Source organism: Scatophagus argus, chromosome 20, assembly GCF_020382885.2.
Source record: "Scatophagus argus isolate fScaArg1 chromosome 20, fScaArg1.pri, whole genome shotgun sequence".
In the NCBI taxonomy this organism is placed as follows: Eukaryota; Metazoa; Chordata; class Actinopteri; family Scatophagidae; genus Scatophagus; species Scatophagus argus.
In genome coordinates this window covers 11,012,274-11,039,591 of record NC_058512.1, presented here as the reverse complement: position 1 = coordinate 11,039,591, position 27,318 = coordinate 11,012,274, and the positions used below count along the sequence as shown (strand labels likewise).

Sequence of the window (27,318 nt, the reverse complement as noted above, 5' to 3'; positions counted from 1 at the left end):
CTCTCTGAAATAATTCTCAGTTTTTCTATTGTACGATAAGTCAGCTTGTCTACGTGACTCACTCAGTTTATTGTCAAAATGAAGCCTTCAGTTTTCATCTTTCCTGTATGGATGACTTGTCATTTTGACTATCATGTCCTTGCCTCCAACTGTCAGGTTGATTCACTGTCACACTTAAGTGTCCCATTCTTGTTTCTTACCCTTCCCATTCAAACATATTTACTGTCATGACTCTCACCTCGTCACCTCAGGGCTGAAAGGATCTGTGTGCAAAGAGACTCTGGCTGTTGCTGTAGTTAGAGATTTGGCAGGCTTCACCGTTTTCTCATGTTAACATTTTATCTGCTACAGTGTGTCTGATGTTTGATTTTTATCACAACAGGAAAAACACACTGGCTTACATGAAGGTTTTGTTTCACACATATTTACACCTGTAAAAGAGTACAACTTTGGCTGCCACGGGCAACTTTGGCTTCCTCTGAGCTGAGAAGATGAACAGATATTGGCTTATCAGCTTCATCAACAACAAACTGCCAACATATGAACCAAACAAAGAAGAATTCAATTGCTAGTTTAAGTTCAAAATGGCATAATTTTTCTTCAGAGATACAAAGACACAAAGATATTTGGATCAGTAAACCTAATGGTTTGAATCATTTGCATCAAATTCAAGACTTGCCTGCCACTTCAAGTATGTCAATTTAATTTGTGCAATGCAATGCTATTATGTGTTAGAAAAGTAAAATGTCCATAAACATCCCAAAATGCTTCCAGTTTGTGTTTTCCACGCACTGAATGCATTTGGCCACAAGTGTCTCAACATTTAGTTGTTTACAACAGTGGCAGTCTAGCTAAGTGGTTGCATCCTGTAACATTAATTAAAAACAAAGTCGATGCAGAGAAACACAGAAGAGTGAATACATGTTTGTCCTTAATGGAGACAAGGCGGTTATGTCTGTCAGTGCCAAAGAAATGTAATCTACAGCCGCACTTCACACCAAACCTGGAGCCAAGCATGTTATCCTTAGCCACAAAGAAAAGCAACACAAAGCAGAAGAATTAAAAAGCAGTCTGTGTTCCCCACAATACGCTTGTCTGCTTGCCATTATTTTTACTAGACTTCTGCTTGGAGCTAGTTGTTACTTACTAAGATATTACTGAAAAAATCTGTATGTGTTTTATATGTATATAGTTATACATTTACAGGTGGACTTTTGATGGCAACCAAAAGTGCTGATGTGATATGGGATAAAAGTCAGTTTGACACTTCTGGTCTAAATCCAGCAGTCTAGACAAATAAAACCCCCAAAACAAAACAAATAAACAACAACGACAAAAAACAAACAAACACCAACAAAAAAACACCTTATTTATTTATTTACAAGATCGCTTTCAGGACTCTCTGTATGGCTCTGTTGCTGTTTGTGGTGTGGTGCTCCACTACACCATATTTCAGCTAGCCGATATTTGCCCTGTGTTTAGCAGTTCACTAAATAAGATAATCCGGGATAATGCACCATGCTTTTAGTCGAATCCACTGTTCAACATTTGGCAGCAAGCAGAAACGGGGTCCTGTGGAGTCCTGCTGGGAATACAGACTCTCATTATGGTAAACCTTCAGATCAAGAGGCTTCACTTCACGTAAAAGTGCACAATGCAAGCATCTTTTTAAAAGTCTAAATTATTGAAATCAAATGGAATGCCACTCATTTGCATTTGAATACGAATGCTGCAGTAACAAAGCACAGTAACAAAGGATTTTCACACCATTTTATTAGCAACAATGTGTCTGTTAGTTACACATTAAAAACAAGAACAGAAACATTTCTGCTGTACTGTACTGAGTTTGAAAAACCAGCTGGACCATAAAATAAAGCAATTAACTAGGCAGGGTAAAAGCAACACTGCAACACTTGTAGTAATAATAATAAGAGTCATAATAATAATAATAATAATAGTGATAATAATAAATTTCTCTTATAATTCTTTATGGCACTACATTTCTTGTGCGACTGTCACATTTCTGTTTAAAAATTAAGGAAAGCATAGCATTAAGAATTGTGTGTGCGTGTGTGTGTGTTGTAATGTATTTGCAGGGAAGCACAAGAGGAAAAACAAAAAAAATCACTCACTGTTTCACCCCTTGGGAGGGATGGAAGGAGAGGGTGAGAGAGAGAGAGAGAGAGAGAGAGAGAAGTATGGTTATCAAGAGGGGACAATCCAGTCAGCTTCAAGTCCCTCACGCAACCATCAGCATTTCTTTGAAATATCAAGCAGTAAATAATTTTATTCATCAAATGTGTGTCCTGTGTCCATAAAATTCCAGTCAGTATATCAGCCCTCCAACCAGGCTGGTCAGCCAAGCACAAAAAATAAAAACAATCCCGGGAAGGAACTCTGAGTACCTTGGAGCAAGAGCAAATATTCCTCAGTCCAACGAGTTAGAAGAAGAGGGAGCGAGAGAGCGGGATTGGAGTGTATGTTATGGCCCGTTAAATATTTATAGACGTGCCTTTAAAGGTGAATTAATCTTGAGCATGAATCTATATATCAACAAATTAGACAACACAAGGAATGCAGTGAAGAGTCCACAAAATGAAACTTAAGTGAAGAACTATAATGAATATCACACTGTTAAGTTAAGTGTTGCCGTAAAAACTTTTTGCTCCTCTGACTGGCACCTGCAACTGGAGTCTGTGTGATAGCAGTAATCAGTAAAATAAACATTTACAAAATAGCTGCAAACCCACTTAGGGTCTGCCGTCTCATCGGGTTGGTTCATTTTTAGCTTTAACATGAATTTATGGAAACTAATGTGTCTTCACCCTTGACAATAAATGTTTAAAATGTTATTGCAACCCAGCACTGGGTTCGGTATACATACAGTATGGGTGACAGACTGTGTTTAATTGTATGGTATAAGAATTCTGGTGTAACAACTGGTCGACTTACACACACACACACACGCACGCACACACACACACACACACACACACACACACACACATATAAATGCATGCAAGCACTCACACAAATGCACACAAATGCGAGAACCCACACCCCTTTGGCACCTAGTCCACCCTGCTAGCAATAACACAGAGGTCTATCACTGCTGAAGTATAATATACTATATATACACTTTATGTTGTCAGCAGACACTCACAGGAACCAGTTTCCTGTCAAACTGGAGACCTCCATGAAAGGATGTGAAAAACAAGCAGGGATTTCCATCTTCTGCGAGCCCTTTATGTCTTAGAATATTATGGCCTACATTAAGTCTATTTAAAATGTCTGTTGTTGGAAGCTAAAACACGAGAGCCCCATCCCTTACTGTAGTGATGTTTTATAATCGCTGTAATCTGTGGATGGTGGAACAGACAGATCATCCCATCGTGGGAGGAGAACACCGGACTTCACCTTATCATGTTTTTGTTCCTAGCAGCTATAGCAGAGAGAAAATCCCTGCCGATTATGTCATTTTGAAATGGTGGGAATCTGTTTCATTTTCAGACCATGGGCAGAAGAATCCAGAGAACATAGGGCTACGCAAACTTTATCAAATTGTAAAACAAATTCCATTCTTATCTTTACAAAAGAGCTATTCAAAACAAAACAAACAAAGAAGTTTATGTTATTGGTAATTTCATTTTTTTTGAATACTTTAAACTCTCAGACTCACTGGCCCAAGTGTAAGGTCCTGGACCCAAGCATAGTACCTTTGAAAATCCTGTCCTGAGAGCCATCTCAGTCCTCCATTCTGCAAGAGGTGAAAAGGAAAACAATACCAGACTGGATCAGACCATACTAGACTGTGCTAAACTGGTCAAGATGATAAAAATACAGTCTGACTTAAGTCCAGTCCAGTCTAGGCCATCCAGATTCATTTAAACATAAACTTACACCAAAGTCCAACCTCGCCCAGCTAAACATCAGTGCTGATGCTACAGCTGCGTGTGAACATGTCCCTCATGGTGACCGACCGGGCGAGGTTTGGTTTACGGTAGTTTGAAATGTTCACAGGCACTGGCAGGTCCAGATCCTGCTGCTGAACACTGCGGTAGCTGATGCGGTCACCTCCGTTCCTCAACCCATCTGGTTGATGGTGGAGCTGCGGCTGAGGTGGCTGGAGGTAGAAAGGCAGCTCATAGTGCGTACAGGATGGACAGAAGGTCTGTGAGCGTGTTAGTTTCCTGGCCAGAGGAGGGGTGGAGAAAAGGGCGGGGCCATTTGGGATGGAGGAGGCGGCGGCTGTCGCCGCCACAATGTTGTGATTTGAGTGGACGGGCGGAAGGCGGGATGTAACTGCAAAATCTGGCTCCTCCTCCTCCGACTCAGACTCTTCCTTTTTGCAGCAATAATACTGGTGGTGGGAGAGGAAGGAGGATGGGATATGAGGAGCAGAGATGAGAGAGCAAGAAGGGAAGGGGGGAGGAAGAGGAAGGGAGAGAGTTGGGAGTTAAATAGAGACATAACAGAATGTCAAAGAACAATAACAAGATAAGAGAAAAAGGAGGACGTTCATTTCAGTGAGATGTCAATGTCTGTTTGCCAAAGCAAAATAAATGTTACGGTAAATTACCATCTATTTATTATCCATCCAATAAGGTCAGCCTCCATAATATAATAATTATGGTCATGTAGTAGTATTTTACAGTCTTTCTATAGAGAATTGGTGGCTCTTTCTCTCAAATATAGCTGTCACATTCATTCCTGGCATTCTGCCACCTAACATGAAGTCATAATTTGGAGATCACTTTTGATTTTGATGTGAAATATAAGAAACCTAAGAACTTTAATCAATTCTAAGAGCTTATCCGAGATGCTTTTTGGACTCTCACTCGAGAAACAACTCCCCAGCCTCTTCAGCCTGTTGTTTTGGTATCAAACCTCCGCTCCTCCATTTTCCATATAAATTGTGGGCAGGTGGCCTGACTGACTTCTGAAGACTGGAAAGCAGAATCACCATGTGGATATGGAGAACCTTGTTTATTGTACCTTTAAGAAACAGCATTATGTTCCACTAGTCAAGACAGACTAACTATAAAGTATTATTGGATACTGCTATTGTAATGTTCCGTATGGAACCAATTTGAATATTTGGAAGAGAGTCTGTAAACATACTCTAAGGAGTTTTTGAATCTGAGCTTGAGCAGGAATTTGGAATTCTTTGATGAAATTATTATTATGCTCCCTCAAGGAAAATTATGTATTTTTCATGTCCCACGACCAAGCTGTTCAAATCTAAATCCAAAGTAATGATTGCACTTCATAATTCCCAGATGTTCAAATTAGGAGCTACATGATAAGATTAAGTTGGTTATCGCACATATTTTCTGATATGAGGGATGAGTTTCAGAGTTCTGTGTTGAAAAATAGCTCAGACCCACAGGTGTGAAAGTGCCTTTTAGTATTTTAAAGATATGCGATAGCAGCAAACTTTAAGCCAGTTTTAGCTCTGTTACTGAGGGCCTCGAGCCATAAATCAAGGTCAGTGTCAGTCTGTTGGTGCAGTTGTTTTGTCAGTTCAAACCACTTTGGTCTGAGTGGGTGTAAAGCATTTTGATTTCTACTATTCACTTTCATGGCATTTAGACAGCTTGCGCAGCTGCACAAGATGAGGCAGATTTAAAGATTAGAATATTTAAAAGTCTATTAGTTAAAGCAAAGCTTTGACATTTTGAAAAACACAACATTTGATTTCTGGTGAAGAGTTACATGAGAAGATTGAAACCAGCCTTGTAAAGGTGATATCCATCCTCTTATGTAACTCAAATAAACATACTCCCCATACCATCCAACCTATTTCTTCAGAAAATGGACTAAAATGCAATAAACATAAGTCCAATTGTAACTCTATTTGTTGCATATTCTGTAACATGAGAAAATTTTTAATGTTTCACTGCAACCCCAAACAGTGAAATGCACTGGTGTTTAGTTCAGCGTAACACAAAGTATACAGTGTAATGTAAAACAGAAACAATCCCACATGCTGGAATAGAACTCACAAACTGCAGAAATCCCTCCTGGTGGCATTTCAACTTAAATGGAGTTTGTCAAGCATGAAAACACAAGGTAGTTCTTTTCACCTAATTCTGCTTTCATTTTATTCTTACACAGCACAGCACAGCACAGCACAACACAGATACCAGTGCTCCAGAAATCAGTGCACAGCCCCATGGAAAGATGGACAGCATAATGACTTTTTAAAAATTACCGCAATGTCATTTGCTTAGTAGAATTAGAAGTAGAAGTGAAGTCTGTAATGCAATTAACATGTTATTCCCATCAAAGGAATTATTTGCTAAACTTTAAGACTTTGTAGAGAAGACTGGGTTCAGACTAAAGCAGAAGTGCTGTTGAAAGCAAAGTGCTAAAATGCCTTCTTTTTGCTTACTGTGGAAATGAAAAGTATTGGAGCTTAATTTTGAGAGTGTAGATATGGCTTTTTTTCTTTTCTTTTTTCTTTTTTTTAACCTCACATTGTTATATCAATCGTCAATATTTTCTCTTCTACTATGTGTAGAACAGATGATTCATCTCTAGTTTCAATAATGATCTGTCCCTAATGGCCTGCAGACACTGAGTCCCAGAGACCAGATCAAGAACTCATGACATATAGTGACTTTTTGCTTCATTAGCATATTTGTGCATCTTAGTCACAGCATGGCTCTAGGGATGGCTTTGTCAGTCATTCAGACGACACTTTGGTCCAGACTGAAACATCTCAGCAACTACTTTATGGATCATCATTAAATTTGGTTCAGGCATTCATGTTCCCCTCAAGATAAACTATACAGCATTTTCTCACTCACAATACATCAAATATGGCCCTACGCATGTCGGTGTGATGCTTAGAGTGTAAAGTGTGAGAAAATCTGATTTGGAAGATGCACGTCTAAATACAGTTGCAGAACTTTCTAAACGTAGATAAGACAGAGTTTATACCCTATCTTATTATGTTTTTATAGATGTTATTTTCCCTGGTAATTGAGTGTCACAAGCACAGTTGCACAGATTAAAGCAGCTTTACTTATTATTTAACATCATCTTTTCACTGTCAGCAAAATGCCACGTTCAGGGACAGCCATTCCTTGCAGCTCTTTAAACTTTCAGAGATAAAGCAGCTGTGGCCTCACCTGCAGCCTACAGTAGCACAGTACTGCAATGATAAGGAGTAAGATAACTGTAGCTAGGATTCCACCAGTGATGACCACTGTCCCGGCTGTCATTCGAATGGCTCTCCATTAACACCCTGCATAGAACAAGAGGGGGAGGGAAGATGGGAGGAGAGGACAGAGAAAGAGAGGGGGGGAAAAAAAGAAGAAAAGAGCAGAGGAGGGTAGGAAGTGTGTGAAAGAAGAAACGAGAGAGGAAAGCACAGAACCCATCAGTACAGTGGCTTCATTAAGTAGATTACAACTGTGTGTCATCTCAGTGGTGCTTATTGAATTATCCAGCAGTTAGGAGACATGTAATAAAGTCATCCTACAAATGCTGCTCATAACATAGACGGGATCTCAGAAAAAGAAGTGTGAGAGAGAGGGAATGCAGCATTCAACAACAGAACAGCCAGAAAGAGATAAATGGATGGTGGGAGTGAGGAAAGTTGAAGTGATTGAGGCAGATGAGGTAAACAAAGAGTAGAGCAGTGCACTGACATGTGTGAGACGCAGAGAGAAGTCAGGATGAGCTAATAGGCAGAGAAAGGGATTTGATGAATGGATATGAAAGGCAGAGACGGAATGATGGCAGAATGAAGATCATGGTGTGAGAGATAGATGGCGAGGGGTGAAACAAACAGAGGGTGTATGGAGATGAAGAGGCCAATAATACACACACATAATATCACATAACAAACCAGTGGAGTATCAAAGCAGTTTGTGAAACAGTGACAAAATGTAATTGAAGGGATTCGCACACGTGTGCTGATTTTTGTCACAGCCAGCACAAGTTCAAAATGTCCATCTGAAAAAAAGCTCTAAAAGGTTTTGTCAACTCGAGTTAATTAAAACAGAAGAGCAGAACAAAAGAGTTTTTTAAACCTTAAAAAAAAAAAAACATCTTAGAATGAACCCAGTCTGCTTATCAGACAATATATATGAATATGACACAGTGACATGGCAAGTCTTATTTGCAATTAAAGTGACAAACATTTCATGGTATTTCAACAATGAGCAGATAGAAAACAGAATAACGTGATATACTGCATAACGCAGACAGAGAGAAAGAGACCATGACCTTTGTTGCATCAGTCAGCAGGGAACATCCACTCTGACAGCTGTGGGCGACCTGTGAACTCTGACCTAAAACCAGAGCTCACAACAAAGACTAATCGAAATGTTAACCCATGAGCTTAAAGCTCATTCATCAAGCTCTGAGGAATCCCACTGCAGATCTACATTTACTGTTATCTGTCGCAATGACTTATCTGCAATCATTTGCATTTATATGTCATTTACTGCATGTAGTGTAGTGATCTCTTTATTGTGTGATACACAAAACCCAAGCCACAACTTTCATGCAATTTGCAAGAGACAGTTATTTTGTTGATTTGGTCAGTTCAGGTGGTTGATATTTCATACAGTTTGAGCTTTGGGAAATCACGTGCAGATAGCAATTTGCAGCAGTACGACTGACTTGAGACTGAGCTGACCTCATTCTCAGTTAATTAGATCAATACTTGCCTTTAATTACCTCCTTTCAGTCTCTACAGCAGCTGGATTAATGAAAGAGGCCTTGGGCCTTGAACCTTTAAATATTCATTCTCCTCTTGAAGGTATTACATTAATGCACATTAGTCACAAACATAGTAAAGTCACTCCAGTTGTCAAAATGTATGCCTTTGTTCTGCCTTCCCTTTACAGTAAAGCAGGAACTGTAGCAGACAGTGTGTGTCCAACAACGATACACTGTACCATTACTTATAATAATCTGCTACATAACACCAGCAGTTAAAGATGAACTCCAATGTAAATCTTGTCTGAAGGATATGCATTGCTGCCTGACCTCACTGGGCCAAATTCACAGTCGACTGTGATCCTGTGAGGTCTGTTACAGTTATAGCTGGGTGTTGTACTTGTGATAACCATAATGCAGCATTACACAATATTACATTGTAAAGTGCGGTACTGTGCAGAACGCAGATAGCGCTCACAGCAGCTGCAGCATGGAAGAGATGAAATATTTCAACACGATTGTTTGATTACTGCAAAAACTGCTCTTTGAAACTGTCCCCATTGATGCTATTGTTATTATTAAGCATTTCTTTTAAAATCTGCAACGTCAATGCAAAAGGAAAATAGAAAAATTAGAAAAGTGCACATTCCTACAATAATTTGATCTCATAAAGTTTTTACCCCCATCTCTTAACTTAATATTGTTTTGTCTTGCAGTACACTTTTGGCCTCTTCCCTTCCATGTGTCACTGATCTAAAAATGTGCCGTGCACAGATACGTATTTCACCGCACAAGAAAATAGAAATGAAAAAGGTGTCACTCAGTTCCCAGGTTTAGTAACTTCAGTGTATTTGGGGATAACCCTGCGGATACTTGACAGATGTGGGTGCAGACCTTTTTTTTTCCCGTCATTACATCCTCAGTCTGGATGTGTTGTAGAACCACACCATCAAACTGTATTGTGGATAATGGCCTGAAACCAAAAATAGGCCAGCAGGCTTGTTGCTAAGCTATGACTCAATGGTGCAAGCCATTATCAGCAGCAAGCACACAGCAGTATAGGCCTGTGTTGTCAAGGTGTAATTCATCTGTGACATGGACACACCCTAAAATAGAAATAGTGAAAAAAGAAGCAGAAGTGATGACACAAACACTGGGAATTTTGAGGTGAATGGAAACAGTCGTACTATTTCCTGCTTACCCACTTCAGAATTTACATCGACTGTGCTCCACTTTCTCCATCAGCATCCGTCAGCCTACTCACACAAACTTACTACTGTAAGACACCCTCAGGCTGGAATAGAACTGGACTCTAATCCAATCTGCAGGCCACCAACCCAATCAATATGGAAGAACAACAAGAATAGAGTATTTTGACCTTACAGGCTGTGAGCTGATGTGAAGAGGGATATGTGGCGATTACTGGGACATTTCTGGTGTCAAAAAAAGACAAATCAAGGAGTCTTTGACCTTTAGCTGAAGCTGTTACAGACTGCTGTAATGCAGGCTTCAAATCAAGTCCTCACTTATTGCTTAAGTTTGAACTTTAATAAATATGAATGAGTTATCTAATGAAGAACTTAAAGCCGCACTAGTCAATCTTTTCATATCTGCAGTGGATCAAATGACAATGCGTGATGTGCAAAGTCTCATTTTTAGTGACCACCCTGCAGCGAGTTATCACCCAACTCTGCAGTTCCACTAGACTTTATGGAGAGTTTTGTCCTCTTTCTTTCTGTCTTTCTTTGGTTTTACAACCAACCACCAGCCAAACAGCAGCCAAACAAAATTAGCAACTAGCTGATGAACTAACCGCTGGAGAACAAAAACAAAGTTAAGAGGAGAGTGAATGTTGGACCTTCCATTTATCAAGTAGACAGACACATGATTCCAGATGAATGTTAATGTTGATCTTTTAGATGGGAAATTAGGAAAGTTTGCCACATCAGGGTTAAAGGTGATATGTCAGTGTTGTTTTCATAGGTTGTTTCCACTGCCCCCAAGTGGCAGGTTATTGCAGGTTTAAGTTAAGCCATTGTTAGATATTATAATTATTACTATATTCTAAAAAAAACATTGTACATTGTCTGCTCATCATCAAACAGCAGACAGACAAAGTTTACTTGTCAAACAGTCAATACCTCCCTCGGGAGTTGGTAGAGTTCAAAATATGGCTCAAAGGAGAGTAAATACCTGACTTACATTCAGCTGGTGAGCAGACACATTACTCACTAATGTTACTTAGCTGTAAATAGGCGTTTGTTTGCAAACAAGTTTGTCACACCAACTTTATGAGGTTGTCAGTGACAGATGTAATATGTGAATGGTGTGTTTGCACCTTGGTGTACTTGCTGCTCTGGGGCGAGTCACACTTTACATACAATATGTTGGCATCCCTGACAAAAAAAAAATGCGTTTTTACCAGTCTTATGATAATACTTCACATAGTGGATAGTTTGACAGTTTTGCATGTATTGATTTTTAGTAAAACATACAAATCAAAAATATAATGTTAATACAGAGATAATATTTTGTTTTATAGCTAAGAGAAAATGCAAAACTGTTTGCCTCTGTTATGAGTTGTATTTTCTATGGTGATATTGAACTGTCTCAGTAGAGATCTGGTCCTACTAATTAACCTCTGACCTCAGTCTTATAGGCACACACACAATAATAGATCACACACATACAAACACACACATAATGAGGGGATATGTCAGTACATGGCAGAGTAATATTAAGCAGGTATAGAATATCTGCATTACTATTGCAAAAAAAGACAAAAAAAATTATACAAAATTTTGACAAGCTTACACACACTAATGTACATAACCAATGACACTGGAAAAAGTACTCACATGCATGCATGCATGCACACACACACACAGATATATAGATGCATTAGTCATTGTTCAGGGCAGGCTGGCAATGTGTATCACCTAGGGCTCCCTTAATCAGAACAGTGTGTCAGGGATATGATGCAGCAAGGCAACAAACAGCGTTAATTATTTAAACACACACACACACACACACAAACGCAACCCAGACTCCATTGTGAAATACCACTGGAGAAGAGAAACTTGTCTGCTCAGCTCCTTTGCTGGTGTTCGTTCGTCCACAGGAATGACAAGAAGTTAGGGGCAAAAGAAGAATAGCAGAGCACACACACACACACACACACGCACACAAACACTCACATGCAATAATTTTAGTACTAGCTAACATGCTCAGACAGTGGGCTTTGGAATAAACTGCCACGCTTTGATGAAACATGGCAGGGATCACAGCAGAGGTCTTGCTAGGAATAATGGCTGTTGACAGGCTTTCAGCTGAATGGGGAAGAAGCACGCAGTAGGTGGCGGGTTCGAGTCATAGACAAGAGACAATAACATGCCCCGAGAACAATGGGATGAGCTTTATTACAGCTGTAGCTGTCAGAGAGTGATTTCACACATATATTCACAGCCATATACAAAGACGAGGCGCACACACGCACACACACACACACACAAACGTGGTTCTCTGAGGGAAAGATGCAAGCCAAGTCCAGTCCTAAAAAAGTATTTATGTTTAAAAGTTTAGTGAATGACGTCCTTCAGAGGGTTCAAGTTTCCTATGCCAGGAGTTTTTAATAACTGATCTCCAGTCAGTTAATATAAAAGAACACACAATGACCTTCATTAAATCTCTCTGATTACAGCTTTTTGTTGTCGATTAGTCTTTTTGTTACCCTCTAATAAACTGCAATCAGTGGGTATTGAGCTCGTACTTGCCAAAATAATTCATGTCTTATATAACTTCCTGCTACAGGATGTATCATATTATCTGAGGAAATTAAAATGAACTCAGATTTCCATTCCGCAATGTTCATCTCATCAACCATCACTTAAATATTGATGTGATCACGGAGATTATGAAGTTTGACACTTTGTACGCTTCATTACTATTTCTTTGGAGAACAACCTGTCCTGCTGTCATGTGCTTGTGAAACAGCTGTCCAGCTTTAAAGGTTTAGGGAAATGCAGTCATTTTCTTATGACTTGTGTGGAGCTACAGCCAAGAGGTTAGCTTAGCATAAAGACTGGAGGCAGGGGGAAACAGTTAGCCTGGCTCTCTGTAGAGTTATGAAATATACTTGTAGACACATTATATGTTGTTTGCTTAATGTATACACAAACAGTAATGAAAACTTGCTTTAGAGGAAGTTACATGCTCAAATTATTTCTTGATGAACAGTTAATCAGTGCACAGTCCAGGGCAACCTCTGTAGTTTTCCAAGAAATAGTTGCAGCATGTATTTCCCCCTAAAACCCACCGATTGACATGTCTATTACACACTGATGAAACATAGTAGTTATAACATCTTAGCTAGCTTTAGAGGTGTCTCTCACCACTTGCAGTCCTTATGCTTGTCAAAGAAAAAAAAAACATACCAAACATAACTCTGAACTTGCTGCACAGACATAAGAGTGGTAACAAATGATCTTCTCGCCTAACTCTCTGAAAGAAAGGCAATGAAATGTTCAACTACTCCTCCAAGACTTAGTCGAATGAATCATCCTTTCTCGTATGGATGGAATGGATGTTCAGTATCCCTGCATAGTGGAGATGAGGAGAGAGTTTTCACTGGACAAATATTTATATTCTGCCAAAATAAAAGTCTGCCTTCAATCCTAAATAAAGGAGATTGCAGTTGAATCTAATTAATTAATACTAATTAAATTGATTTGCTCAAAAAGTAATTTCGAGATTGGAACATGCATGAAATGTCAGTGTGTCAATATAATTTAGAATGCAAATGATACTGAAGCCTGTGTGCATGTGCAAGTGTTCACCGAGAGGGAGAAGATGAGCTCACTAAATATTACCATGATGAAGAATTTAAATTCATGAAAATGAGCTCTGGCTATGATGCAATGGTGTGACATTGATTTGACTGGATGTTTATTTATTTACCTATTTTATCTTCATTAAGCCTTAATGTAAGTGGTAATACAGACCCAAATAAATCTTCACAAACCCACCTCTCCCACACTAATAGAGCGAAGTACACATTTTTAATAAGCTTAAAAATTCCTCCTTAAGCCTCGTCACAGTATTATCCTGTCTGGCTGCACTGACCCTGACTGCAGCATCACTTGACTCTGCCTCTCTGGCTTCCAGCTCACCCTGTTCTGGCACAAAATTTCACCAGATGTAGACAGATTTCTTGTGTTACCATTTATCTGTGTCCCTGTACCTACCTTCAAGAATAATGACAACACAGAGCTAACCTAAGGTAAAACATTTCCTTATTGTTTAGCTTTACTGAAAGCTATTGACTGGCTTAACGCAAAATCTGACCTTAAATCAGGAGTCTTGGAAATCCCAAAGGCTGTTGGGCATAAAGAAAAAAAGAGAGTCCAGCCCCTCTTCTCATCTCTCAGTTTGTACATCCTCCTTGTCTCCTCTCCTAACACCTTAGTCCCTTCTGTCTGTGACGTGAGTGGAGGAAGCAAGGAAAAAACTTGAGGAGAAAGGAGTCAAGGGAACAGACATTTAACAAAATGAGACATCTCTGCTTTGGAGCCAAATAAATATGACATGATGCACAGTTGCATCATCTGTCCATTGTTTTGTTATAGCTTTTAAGATCTTTGTCAGATGAGCATAAAATTGTTTGTGACAACTTCTATATTTACTTGAATTCAACTGACAATATGGCATAATCTTATATAAGTAACGTCAAAGTCAAAACAACAATAGGGAATGCAGTTAGAACAGCTCCTTACAAAATGCTGCCCAAATGGTGATGTTTCTCCTCAAGATGCATTTTAGGAACTGAGACATCCTGAGATCAGTTACAGGCACGAGGAGAGAGGAAAGAGGAGACACAAAATAGCAAAGCCCCAGGATTATGGATGAAGAAAAGAGAGGAATGATGATGATGTAGTGATGATTGGAAGCCAGGAATAGTTTTTATGCCTCTCATATGTGCTACTATTGTCTGGTCAACATCCCTGTAATTAGCGCCCCTCTTTGAACAATATATCATAAAAATGGCTTTAGGCTAGTATGAATATAGCACTGTGAGGACGTTGGGAAAAATGTAACGATGAACTGGGGGTCTCTTCATTTAATTATGCAGCTGCTTGGTTAAATGCATCAGTCTGAATGACCTTGATTAGTTATTCTTTCAGTTCATGTTGCATGCTGATGTAACAAGCACCGCTGTAACTTTAAACATGTTGAGGACGCACTGGATGCAATCTAATTTGTGCATGGCATACTGTGTTTTTAAACAGTCTATTCAGGTATTCCTCTGGGGTCCTAATCCATTTGTGGGAATGACTGGGAATTCTGTGACAATTTTAACAGCCTCCTCTAATGTGTGCTATGCTCTCTCCTAATGTACTTTAGCATGAATAATCATAAAGGACCTATTGTAAATGTCATCTGTATTCACCTGAATTCATGATGGAAGCAGCCATCTCTAAACTTTTGGGCAGAAATGGAACAGGAATAGTTTTCTTGGTAAGTGCCACAACCTGCCACAATCAGGTGAGATAGGAAGTCACGTTATGAGATAAGATAAGGGCTCTCATCATGTAAGGGTAAATGTAAGGGTATATTAAATTAAATATATATGTTAAAATCATATGTGTTTGGCACGCAATGGACAATGTCATAGTCTAACATGCAAACAATGTAAAAACCTAAAAGTTTCTTGAATCTTTCACTTTGAACCGTCTAATTTTGAACTGCACATAAAGGCCAAACAAAAAAATATTTTAAAAGGGTATCATACGTGAATACATTATTTTTTCCAGATTTGCCTTTTCCCCTGAATGGTTTGAAATTATCTCAAAAATACTTTCATATAATCACAGTTTGTCAGTCTGTCACTGCACTTCCTGCTCCTCCCCTGTGCCCTGCCATTCTCTACCCTCTGCTGTGCAAATAATACCACTAGGCAGCATGTGACAAGCTATAATCTTGGCACCAGCAGGAGTTGAAGTTGGCTCAGAGATATTACACTTCTTTGAACTTCACAGTTGATTGATTGAAGAGCAGTTCTTAGCCTTGAAACTGAAGTGATGCAAGAGGTAAAAAGGTGTCCTTGATGCACCTCAGCTCTCATCATGGAAAGACATGGACAAGTTCAGGGTCTTTTAGAGGCTCTGACGATTACTATGTAGGCTCTAATATTTACCTTTGGCCCTACATAATAAATACAAATCGTTACTTTAAACAATACTTCACTTTACACTTTATAGAGCCAAATAACTTTATGAGCTTCTGAATATACTGATGGACTCTAACCCAAAACCAGAGAGGGCAAATAACCCTAAAAAAAAAGGTTGCATTAGGTGTAGGAATCTGAAATATCTGTCCCCAACTAGCTCTGCTAAATACAGACAGTATCGTATGACTTCCTCTTCCTCTTCTTCAACATGCTCATCATCAGCAACTGATGAGCCCTGTCTAGTGCCAGCAGAGCTGAACACACCACAAAACTACACTCAATGATTTGATGTAGAGAGTCAATGATGGTCCAGCGACAAGGCCGTTGTAATCAAGCATTCAGTTACAACCAACCAATGAGTCAAATCAGTCTTACTTGACAATTTAGATAGAACGCTGTGATTGTGTGCATGCCTGTTAAATATAAAGGTAATAGTTGAAGTGAATAGAGCAAAATATTTATTCCAGTGTCATCTCCTCACACACAAACACACAAACGCTCAACACCTCAGGCAGCTTCACGCTAATAGCATGAACAGCAGTTACTGTTTCTGCTTAATGCTGCATAAACACGGCAGACAAGAGCAGAGCTGCAACTCAACAACTCTCAGAAACGAACTGCTGTTTATGACAGAATATCAGTCCGTCAAGAGGTATTTATGCAAACTCTCTGCGCTGTTTGTTCCTTCATATTAAATACCAACGATACAATAATGAAATGCAACAAACAAAACCAAATATCAGCACATTTTGCTCAGCCCTGGCAATGCATAATCTCTGCATGTTTGTACACATGCACATTCGTGTGTCTATTCTAACTCTAAACTAGATAATAACAGTAGCTGCTGCATGCCCCTGGTTCACTCCTGGTTTATAAGTTCAGTGTCAGTCATGCCTGCTCCTGAGAAATCGCAGTGACAGAGGAGAGTTTGTTATGACACTCTGAGCTCCGTAAGGACCTCCTGGTGAGAAAAACATTAGCCATGCTTACACTGAGCAGATAATACTCTGCCAAGGCTGCCCCATGACAGATTAATATGTTACTGCAAAACACTCAAATGTGTAAAAATATGTACGGATACACACACACACAGACACACACAGAAACCTTGCCTCTGGCTATACGTTCTGTTCAGGGTAATACACTGCCCTCAAATAAATTGAATTCCTTTTCCCCTTCCTGAATTAGATAAAACACCATTAAATTAAATTTGCTCCTTGACACTTGACAATGAGATCATTCCAATTTTAGACTTTTTCCATACTTTACTTTCTCTCCTCCAGCTACAGTATGGTACAGTATATATGATTTCAACCCCTGCTTTGGCAGCTTAGTTGGGATTGACTGATGAAAATGTGTCTTGAAACATCGGATCACATCAGCACCTGCTTGGCTTCACAGCAAAATACATCAAAGTGAGATCAAATGCTATGTTGTACATCAAGAATTCCGCTAAATATTACTGGTTGCATGATTTTGTACCTTTCCAAATTTTAAAAGACACATGTCTTCTCACTATATGAAAGTTGCACGGCTGTTGTAGGCATAGGCTTCCTCATTTCCTGGCTTTGGCTATACAGTACAGTAGTTTTCTCTGTATAATGCTGAGGTTCCAACATGCACAAAGGCACAGCTGCACATTCACAGAACACTTTGTTATCTCATCTGCATGTATCACAATCTCTACTTCTAATATAATAATTTACATTCAAAACCAGATTCTACATTGCTTTGTTTTTCCTAATTTGTTGCCAGTTTTCTCAGACGAGTGCATGCAGTCACTTCACAGTTCACAGGGATCCTATCATGTTTGCTACTGTGTCTAAACCCACTAACAAACAGTTTTCATGCATGGTCACCCACAGTGTGTCACTGCTTTTTCAAACTTTTCAAACAAACTTTTGTTGTGTACAGTATGAATGCGCCCGTGCTTATAAGCTCAAGGTCTTAGTCTTGAAAATGTGGATACATGAAACCAGTATTTATATGTGGAAATATCTTTTGTGGCACTGATGTCCTTCTCTACATTGAACTGAAGTCATTGGCAATCTGTATTTTTTTTCATCAAAACTTTTCTTATTACCAACAGTCCTTGATAACTATTTAAACCTCTTCATGTTTTCGATTTCTGACAAAATGTCTTTTTCTCTGTAAACCGTTAAAATGCCTGTTTCAGTGGAGAGAAGGTTGTTTTTGCAGACTGTTGAGTGTACTGAGTGTAGAGAGGTGAGCTCATAGTAAGTCAAGGACACGCAAGCTGATCCGCCATAATGTCCTCATACTGGATAATGGATACTTCATCTGAAACTTAATCTAAATTTGTGCATTAAAATGCACCATACAATACCTGAGGGATAAGTACTCACACTTTGCAAGGACACACACAATCGTGTTTCCATCACTTCAGAGGACATTATATTGACTTCTATCCATTCCCATTTCCAAGATTTACCCTAATCCTAGTCTAACCTTGACCCGAGTCTTAACCCTAAAATTTAACAAGTTGCATAATGTTAATTTGTGTTTTTGCCCCAAAAGACACAGGTGAGTCCCCACAACACAACATTTATGTCCCCACAACATGAATAATATACACACACACAAACACCCACCTGGCCAGATGCCATAGTATATGTAGTGGAACAGGAGGTGGTGTAGTGAAGGTCAAGTCGTATTAGAATATAATAACCTGGTTATCTCAGTGCGCACCGCTACACAACTCCAGCTGCTGCTGTTCATGCTCACATCTGACATACGGCATACTGGCATACGGTTTGTGGCAGGAGACGAGAGGAGGGGAGAGGACCAGTGAAAACCCAGGAGTCCTCCCTTCGTAACAGTTTGTTAGTGTAACAAGACTTAACTTGGAAGCTATCTGTGTATTTACACTTATGATTAAGGAGATGTTTGCAATATATGCTAAATTGCTTTGCACATGTCTGTATGTGCGTCTGTTTGGCTTTCTGGGAGGGCAGCTGGGCACCTGCATGACTCTGCTATTCCCTGACATCTTTTTAAAATATATTCATATCCATATTTTTGGCACACTGCCAGCCGTGTCATTTAGTTTTTGTCATCTTTCTTGTGCTTTCCACCGCCTCTACTCTCTGTCTCCACCTACTCTCCCTCATCCCCGTAGCTTTTTTTTCTCTCTCTGTTTAGCCTCTCATTCCATTAACTTTGCCGTCTTTGTTTCCCTGTCTGTTCTCCACTGCTCTTGCTCTCTGTCTGTTCAGCTGATGCACGTTGCCTTAGGGAGCACGATCAGGCCTCCGTCTTTAACAGCACTTTGAACAGCAGTGCCACCCACAAGCAGAGACAAGTGCCTCTGACACAGAGATTGATAGGTCCAGCTGTACGTCACTTTGCATATTCAAAGCAGAGCCTGTCGAGCAAACATCATATTCACAAGAAGTTACACCATTAGAGCAGTCACAGGAGAGTCAGATGTGATCTGAGGCACTGAGGAAATCATCACACAGCAATGAATTGCTTGAATACTTTGCATTCTTAGAGAGTTATTCAGCACTTTTTCATTTTTGACAGACTCTGGCATGGTCTCTCTCTGCCTTTCTCTGTCTATCCCTGACTTGCTTTCTTAATTAACCAATAATCTGAATTATTGGTGTTGATCTCCTGTTGGCTGGCAATTCAAATTCTCATTTGAACAAAAAAAAAAAATGTCTTGCTCGAATGGCTAAAATTACTTACTTTTACTTGACATAGACCTTTAGTGGACCTCTAGTGGTTTCCAACCAGCATGATATTTCTTGTCCATGATCTTTTTTGAGTTCTCTCTCTATTTTTTTTCCAAACCTGTTTTCATCTGCTCGAGTTTAGGTAGAAAAAAACAGTGCAATTTTTGATAAAAATTATCATCATGTTGGATGTGGATTTTATCTCAGAAAAGACTTGTACAGCTTTAATCTCTGAATTTTCCTTGGTCTTCTTATCTGACACACACATTTGACTTTCATATATGAAGCAAAGTTCTGCTGCATCAAGAGTAAACATCAAATGCATGATGTGTATGCATTTTTCCGGCACTGTGCTTGATTAACTCTATCTCTTGACCATCTCTTTCCATGTGACTGCTGAATCTGTGGGTTCCTTTAAAGTTCTAAAGGTCCATGTAGGAGGAACAGTGGACATGTCTGATTAAAGCTTGGAAAGCAAAAAAAAGAGGTGGATAAGGCCAAGTTGGTGAAAATACAGCATGAAGGGGAGTGATTAGTGGGTGTAGACAGAAAAAATGGTGGGAAAGAGAAGATGTAGAAAGAAAGGTGACGAGGAAGAAGTATTTTGAGAACAGATGAAGAAGAAAATGCAATAAAAAGGACAGATCTATACATCTTTAATGAAATGTATACATGACTGAAGGAAATGTGCTAAAAGCTCAAGGCTGATGATTGCTGGGTTGTTAGTGCTAATGGTCAGTGCTCAAGAGGCAGTGTGTGTAAAAGTACGAGCGGGTCCTCGGTTACTATGGTGACAGGGCTATTACAGACTGACATTTTACCATCGCTTTTTCTGTTTTTTGAGTGGGTGGTTTACGCTTAAAAGTTCCAGCCTTATTGTACTTAAACCAACTTTTTCCAAGCTCACACACTGTATGCTGATGTCTGAGCTGATAAAAATGAAGCACAGCGCGGTCAGGCAGAAGTGCAGAGATACAACACATCAGAAATTGAGGGATTTATGAATGAGAATCTAATGTGCTCTTTTGTTGTGATCATCTCTTATTGCAGCGATCAAGTCATGACCTTGCTGAGCTTGCTTGTCCTTAAGTTCCTTTTGTTTCATCACTTTCCAAAAGGACCATGGCGACTGACGTTTGCAACTTTTTAGTCTCAGATCTAACATTATACAGCTAAACATGGCTGCCCTCATAATGAGCAATGAGCAAAACAAGCTTTGGGCTATAACATTTGTAATAAGAAAGTCCCTCGGCTTCTGTGAAATATACTATGTATTGTAGATTATACTTAAAGACATTATGCAAATTGTAAACTTACTCTGAGCTGCGTTCCGTCTGCCATTATATTTAGCGTATAATATATGCAGCACGCTGCAGGCCACATAGGCAGACAGGCCAGTTTTAGCTTTTGCCATCATTCTTTGCATTTATTTTAACATTTTGCTAAATTCAATGCAGACATCTGAGAACAAAGCAACAGCTGGCGCCAGTGGGGCAAGTAACACAGGTGGTCTGACAATCTGAAGGGTTCTAAGGAAATACCCAGTTTCACCATGTTTTCTTACTTGTGAGCCTTAAAATTGTTGCCAATATTGAACAGTGATTACTCTTAGATTATCTTTGCCCTCACACTTACCATGATTATGAGCATACAGTTTTTCGGTGCAATCACTGATTTGACTGTAGTGAATATTTCACACTAGTTTGTTTATATAACTGGGATAAACTGGGGTTTTTCATTTTGCTTGAAGTGATTCTTAAATATGTCCAGCGATGAGATCCCATCTCCAGATCTCACCGTTAAAGTGGCTGAATAAAATATAACGCCCATAACTATGGAAATGAGGCCAAAAAAACCCCCACATAATTTTATTTTAATCACACTGATAACAAAGGCATCTGTTTACCATATTAGCTAATACTATTATTGGCACTATCCCTGTCATAAAAATTCACAGACAAACATGATGCAGAAGCTGCCATATGATGAGGCACAGGAAGGGAAGGACACAGAGGAACAGCTGTTCCTCTGCTGATGTTTCTCCTCACCCTATTGCTGTTTCTCCTCCCTGCCTCCCTCATCTCCCTTCCACTCTTTGGAATGAGCTTCAGGCTTTTTTTTTTTTTTTTTTTTACAATCAGTCATTGGGATGAGGGCAGCAGACCAACGGCTTGTGCGTGCGCCTGGTGTTATTGGTGTCTGCGTGGGTACCCATCTGTGCGTGAGCGTGATGTGTGAGCATGTCAGGGTGTAGCTGCGAGGGGAGAGCAGAGTGTGGCGCCGAGGGGGAGGGGAAGAAAGGGAGGGGTGGAGAAAGGGAGGAACGGGTTGTAACATGATCATTGAGCAGCCATATTCCCTTCCCCCCCAGTCTCAGTCCATCTACTCCACAACTCCTCTTTATCTCCAACCACAGCAGATCTATCATGATTCCCCTCCCAGTAGTACATTTTAAAGGTAATTAAGCTGATATGTGAGTACACTTTAAATGACATAAAAAAAGAAGTGGTTATGCTGCCTCTGTAATTGCATTCACACTTGACTATTCTGCCAGTGTTTAAACCTTCACTCCTTCTCCTCCTCCTCTCCTTCTCTTCTACTTTCCTCTCTCCCTATTTTATATGCATTCTTCTCTCTGCACCTTTCTCCATCTTTTTTCATCACCAGTCTGTCTTTGAAATTTGCTTTTCCATCCCACTCATCTGCTTGTCCTTCAACTCCTTGCCTCTCTCTCTCTCTCTCTCTCCTCCTCGTCTCCCTCCTGCTGTAATGACTGAGAGGCCGGTAGAGCAGCAGCAAACAGACAAGAAACACTCATAGTCAGGCTCCAAGGGGGACTTAAGTGTGTGTGTGTGTGTGTGTGTGAGTATGACTGATCTCCCAGGGGGCCAAGGTTGTTCCGAGGGTCACTGAGGAAGTCACCATGGGAACAAAAGCCCCGCCTTGTCTTCTTCCATTGTTGTAGGCCCTCTAAGAACAGCATATGTATGTGCATCTTTTCTTTATTTATTTAGTTTTCAGTGCACAGGATTTTGTCCCAGCTGTCATACTGTATTAGTGCATTGTTTAGGATATTTAAAACCAGACACTGTGGTGCAAAGGCAGAACTCATGTTAAATATATATATATATATATATATATATATATATATATATATATATATATATATATATATATATATATATATATATATATCAGTACTGATATCATTAGTGCATTCACCTATGAGAACTCAGGTATCACTGACTAAGCGTGAAACCTTTAACCTTATATTCCACCCTGGGAAATTAAAGGACTTTTCAGTATATAAGAGAGAGGTGAGGCATTATGGGAGATCTGCTCAGGTAAACACAAGCAGTGACTCCTGCCTGTTGATACACAAGCACAATTGACAATAATGTTTATGATTCTTCCTTTGATTGTTCATCGAGCCTGAAGTGGGGCTGAAATTTAGATTGAAGCAGCATAATGAAGTTTTGATACTCTAACAGGTAGAGATGTTTCATCACATTGTGGGAGTACTTTCAAAGGAGATATTTTCCAATCTGGGCAGTTAAAAATAGAGCCCAGATTTCAATAAGGTAATAAAAATAAAAAGCTCCATCCTTTCACTCAAAAAAAACCACTCATTAATCCACCAAAATACTTCTGTTAAATAGAGAGAGGGTTTATACCATAACTATTCCCAATCGCAGTTATAACACATAAACTACACTATTTCCCTGTATTTTTATGATGTAGGTTTGTGCAAATGTCTTATGTTCCCAATTTAATGCTCCCCTGTGCTGTTTTTAGAGACAGCAAATATTATCTAAACGCTGCCATTGAATCTTCCCGACCACACTTGTGGGCTCACATTTTAGCTGGTTAGCTATTACTTCATCCACCACCACAGTGTTTCCAAAACACGCAGTGGGTGGTGGGTTGCATCCTGCGTGTTCCCTTTGCCTAAAATATTTTGTCATTTAAACCGCATTCAATGGGATGCTTTTTTGTGTTGCACAGTCTTAATGCTGCTTGAGATGCATTTCCACCCAGCCTAAAAATATCTGAAGCAAACAGTTTGGATGTGACCATGGCTAACAGTTGGTGACAGTAGCTGTGGCTCACAAGCCATGCTGTTTTGTCAGCATGTGGCAAGCCGGGCCAGCCAGCAAGTCTGTCACACAAAGCACCTCTCTGAACCTCTCCTTAACTCTCTCGTTCTCCTTTATCTCCCTGAATGTTCGCATATCTACATCTCATAGGTCCAACTCCTGTAATCTTGGCTGTGGTTTCATTCATGCCTCTAGAAACACAATCAGCTGCATGTACATTGGACTGAATGTTGGGTATACAGACTGTAATGAATTATAAATGTTCTGGGTGAAATCAGGAGAGGAAAAGCAGATATTCCTCCCATCCTGCTGCAAGACAAATGCGGTTCTGTCCATGGTGCTGAAACAAGAACTCAAAGTTCTTACAAGCAGAACAAGACTCAACAAACCAATGTATCATTTGGCTACAATTATACCAAGATTTCAAAAAAATTAATCCAGCCTCCAACCTCCAGCATGAGGTTAATTGAATGGAGCAGGGGATGAACCTTATATCTTACAGGTTGAGTAATCTTACCTGCAGAGATAAGAGGAATTCACCGGGTCACATCTAGGGTAGTGGTGGCTCCTTGGAGCTCAGGTCCCGACCTCTGCTGGTTGTAGTTTGTGTCGACGTCAGTCACTAAATAATGAAACCAATATCAAAAAAAGCCCTCAGTGCCTGCAGAGTAACCAGCAAAACGAGAGCTCGACCAGCTGGGCTTGATCCCTTTTAGTGTTGTGATTTTTTTTAAAAAAAAAAAAAAAAAAAAGAAAGAAAGAAAGAAAAGACAAAATAGCTGACGCGTCCTCAGAAAAATGTTATTGAATAATTCTTCTTGCTCAGGACTACTTTTCCTGACACAATCTGGTCATTCGCATGCAAAACATTTTCTGTCCACTTCCAGACTCGCAGAAAGACAACAGGGAAAAAAAACCACTCCAAAGACGAGAAAAATAAAAATAATATAATAACAATAATAACAATAGCTTTGGAAAGGTGAGTTTGGAGCAGGCGACCAGCCACATACACACACGCTCAGTTCCATCCACCGCTTGTCTGGAGTTGTTTGAACAGTAGAGGCTGGTTTACCAAAGGCTGTCCGCAAAATAAAACACTCCTACGCAAACATCAGCAGCAGCAGCAGCCTCGGCAGCATGCGTGTTGGAGGAGGAGACGGGGTGATACAAAATCTCGACATCCCCATTTCAACAACCAGTTTCCCACCGTCCGAGGAGGAGGTCGAGGTCAGGTTTTTGTTGTAGCGCTGCACCGGGATCCGCGGCCAATCGACGCGGGGCTTTTTCTTGCACTTCCCCCTTTTTTTTATTCTTTCTGGCAATCTGTTTATCTATCGCCTCCCTCCTTCCAGTGTGTTTTTCTCTTTGCATCCCATGCTTGGCAAAATCAAGCTGGTCGGTCGCTGTGGGGCTACAAAGTATCTGTAGCTGGCTAGTCCAAGGGAATATAGGCTACTGTATATTTTGCAGGGTTGTTAAGATTTCCGTATATTTGCTGATCCCTGCAGAGCGACGAGACGAGTGCAAATGCACTTTAAATTCAGGGGTGGCTCGTAGCGCCTGCAGACCCACTGAATGAATGCAGCCTGGAGTGTGCAGCTTGAGAGATGGCGTTTTAGTCACAGGCTCAGATTGGCTATGGGTGCTGGAGAGGAGAGACGAGAGAGAGAGAGAGAGAGAGGGGGAATGAATAATAAGAGGGACAAGATGCTTTATGAGGTCCCCTTTTGACTTCCAAGGAGAAGTCTGTGAGCTCCAAGGATGCAGAGTTTTTGTCGTTACAAGTTTTCACCACATAAAAATAATTTCTGAAAAGCTCTAAGCAGTACAGACTTGGCACAAACATGTTTTCACATGCATATGAAAAGAGTTGTGCAGAAAGTCATCATCACCTGTTTGGAGAAATGGCGGGATGAAGTAGCGGGATGAACATCCCCAGTAACCATCACACAGCCAACTGTAACCTAAAACCTGAAAGTCAGCCTCCATTGTTTCCTCCTGTTATACTGGAAACCAGAATCTGCTGCAGACTTTAGAAAGAGATTCATTAAGCTTCCCACTTACAATCATCACAGCAGTTAATCATCCAAGCTATATGCATATGTGACAGCCAACTCTATAAAGATAATTAAGAAATTACACCTTGTCCTCTGCCCAAGGTTCAGCCAAGGTGGAAAAACAACCTGGCCCTCTGTCTGGAACAAAACGTTCATTAAATTCCATTAGGACGACAGACACAACTGTCCCTGGGAGGATAATTTTCTCTCTGTGTACCCCACTCTGTCTCTTGTCCTTTCACTATGTCTGACTACAGGACATATTCGAAAGCCATCCATGGATGTGAGACACTGTTTCCTGCTTGTACCCTGTCCCATGTGATCCCTGTTTCTTTCTTCGTGTCACAGTATTCCACTGCTGTCGGCCTCTGAATCTGATCTGTTTCACCGCTTTTACCCCCATTTTCTCCATCTCTCTCTCTCACTCACTCTTTTCTCCCCTCCAAACTCTTCACTCACCGTCTCCACTAATGATCCAATCCAACGGCTCACTTCCCCCATTCATACCAGACGAAGGGAAGTCTGAGGTAATGTTAAGAGTAGCAGTGTGAGTTTTTATTGCATTCATTATTCAAACTCACAGAAGTGGAGATTAGTGCACTTTGAGAGTGTGCAGTGTTGAAATATTTATATTAGGAGAGAATGAGATGGTAGGATTGGTCATGTTGAGGTGAATTCTGCTTTTATCCATTTCCCTCTGTGTGTGTGTGCGTGTGTGTGTGTGTGTGTGAGTGCGTGCACATGCTGTGAGGTGTGTCAGTGTATCTGAGAGGAAGCTCAGCTCATATTCATAGCTTTTATTCTCTTTTTTTGGATAGATTTGATAGTGGTATTTAAATCAAGCTTTTCGTTGGGTCTACACTGTAATATTAACACCTGTAACTGAGTACAATCCTTTTGTCAAGGCTGGATAATCAAACGATATGTCACTCAGATTTGGTGATTGGAGCATTAGCAAACTTGTAAGGAACCATTTAAAAGCCAAAGTTGAGTAAGTTGAATTCACAAACAATAAAACACATCATTCCTCAATACATACAGCCTTTCTTGGTCTGTGGCTCACAGTGACTAATATGAACTAATGTTAGCTAATGCAAACTTTAGACAGATATTGCTGTGTAAGACATTACTGAGTAATACTGCTGATTTCATGACTAATGCTTGTGGTTCTGTTACACTATATTTTAGCATTTAGCAGTATATAATAGCCACAGCTATCCACAATGGTCACTGTTCAGTAAGTGTAACTTAAAGGCTTGCTTCAAGTGCAATATAATACTAAAGTGGTACTAAAGTAGAATATAATTAACTTCAGTCATGTTTTCTGTGAGGCTTGTTTTAGACTTTAGCAGAAAGTTGTTGAGTCAATGCTCTCCTCATTATTGAGACTGTAGTTTCTGGTGTTCGAGATGTTGCTGTAATGTTGGCAAACCTGATGATCAATACTGTCCTGCATGTTAATGCAAAAATACACAGGCCACTAAAGAGCTAAATCAAGACGATGTTGAACATGTCTTAGGACTATTAGATAGAAGAGAAAACAACAAGATTCACCACAAAATGTG

The 27,318-nt window shown here is 39.9% G+C and overlaps 1 protein-coding gene across 1 annotated transcript; it reads right to left on the bottom strand.

Moving 5' to 3' along the window:
- Nucleotides 1–1,666: 1,666 nt before the first annotated feature.
- Nucleotides 1,667–25,331, bottom strand: fam163ba (family with sequence similarity 163 member B, genome duplicate a). Its single transcript, XM_046374247.1, has 3 exons — nucleotides 24,214–25,331; nucleotides 7,137–7,252; nucleotides 1,667–4,360 (listed from the first exon to the last, which is right to left on the bottom strand). The coding sequence occupies exons 2-3, from the start codon at nucleotides 7,227–7,229 to the stop codon at nucleotides 3,923–3,925; spliced, it is 531 nt and encodes a 176-aa protein (XP_046230203.1). The 5' UTR covers nucleotides 7,230–7,252; nucleotides 24,214–25,331; the 3' UTR covers nucleotides 1,667–3,922.
- Between the last annotated feature and the right edge of the window lie 1,987 nt (nucleotides 25,332–27,318).

What these genes read in the sequence shown, in the direction of transcription:
- fam163ba (XM_046374247.1), bottom strand. Translation starts at nt 7,229, where the DNA reads ATGACAGCCGGGACAGTGGTCATCACTGGTGGAATCCTAGCTACAGTT. An exon ending in TGTGCTACTGTAGGCTGCAG is followed by an intron (nt 4,361 to 7,136) that starts GTGAGGCCACAG and finishes TCCCACCACCAG; the next exon opens with TATTATTGCTGCAAAAAGGA.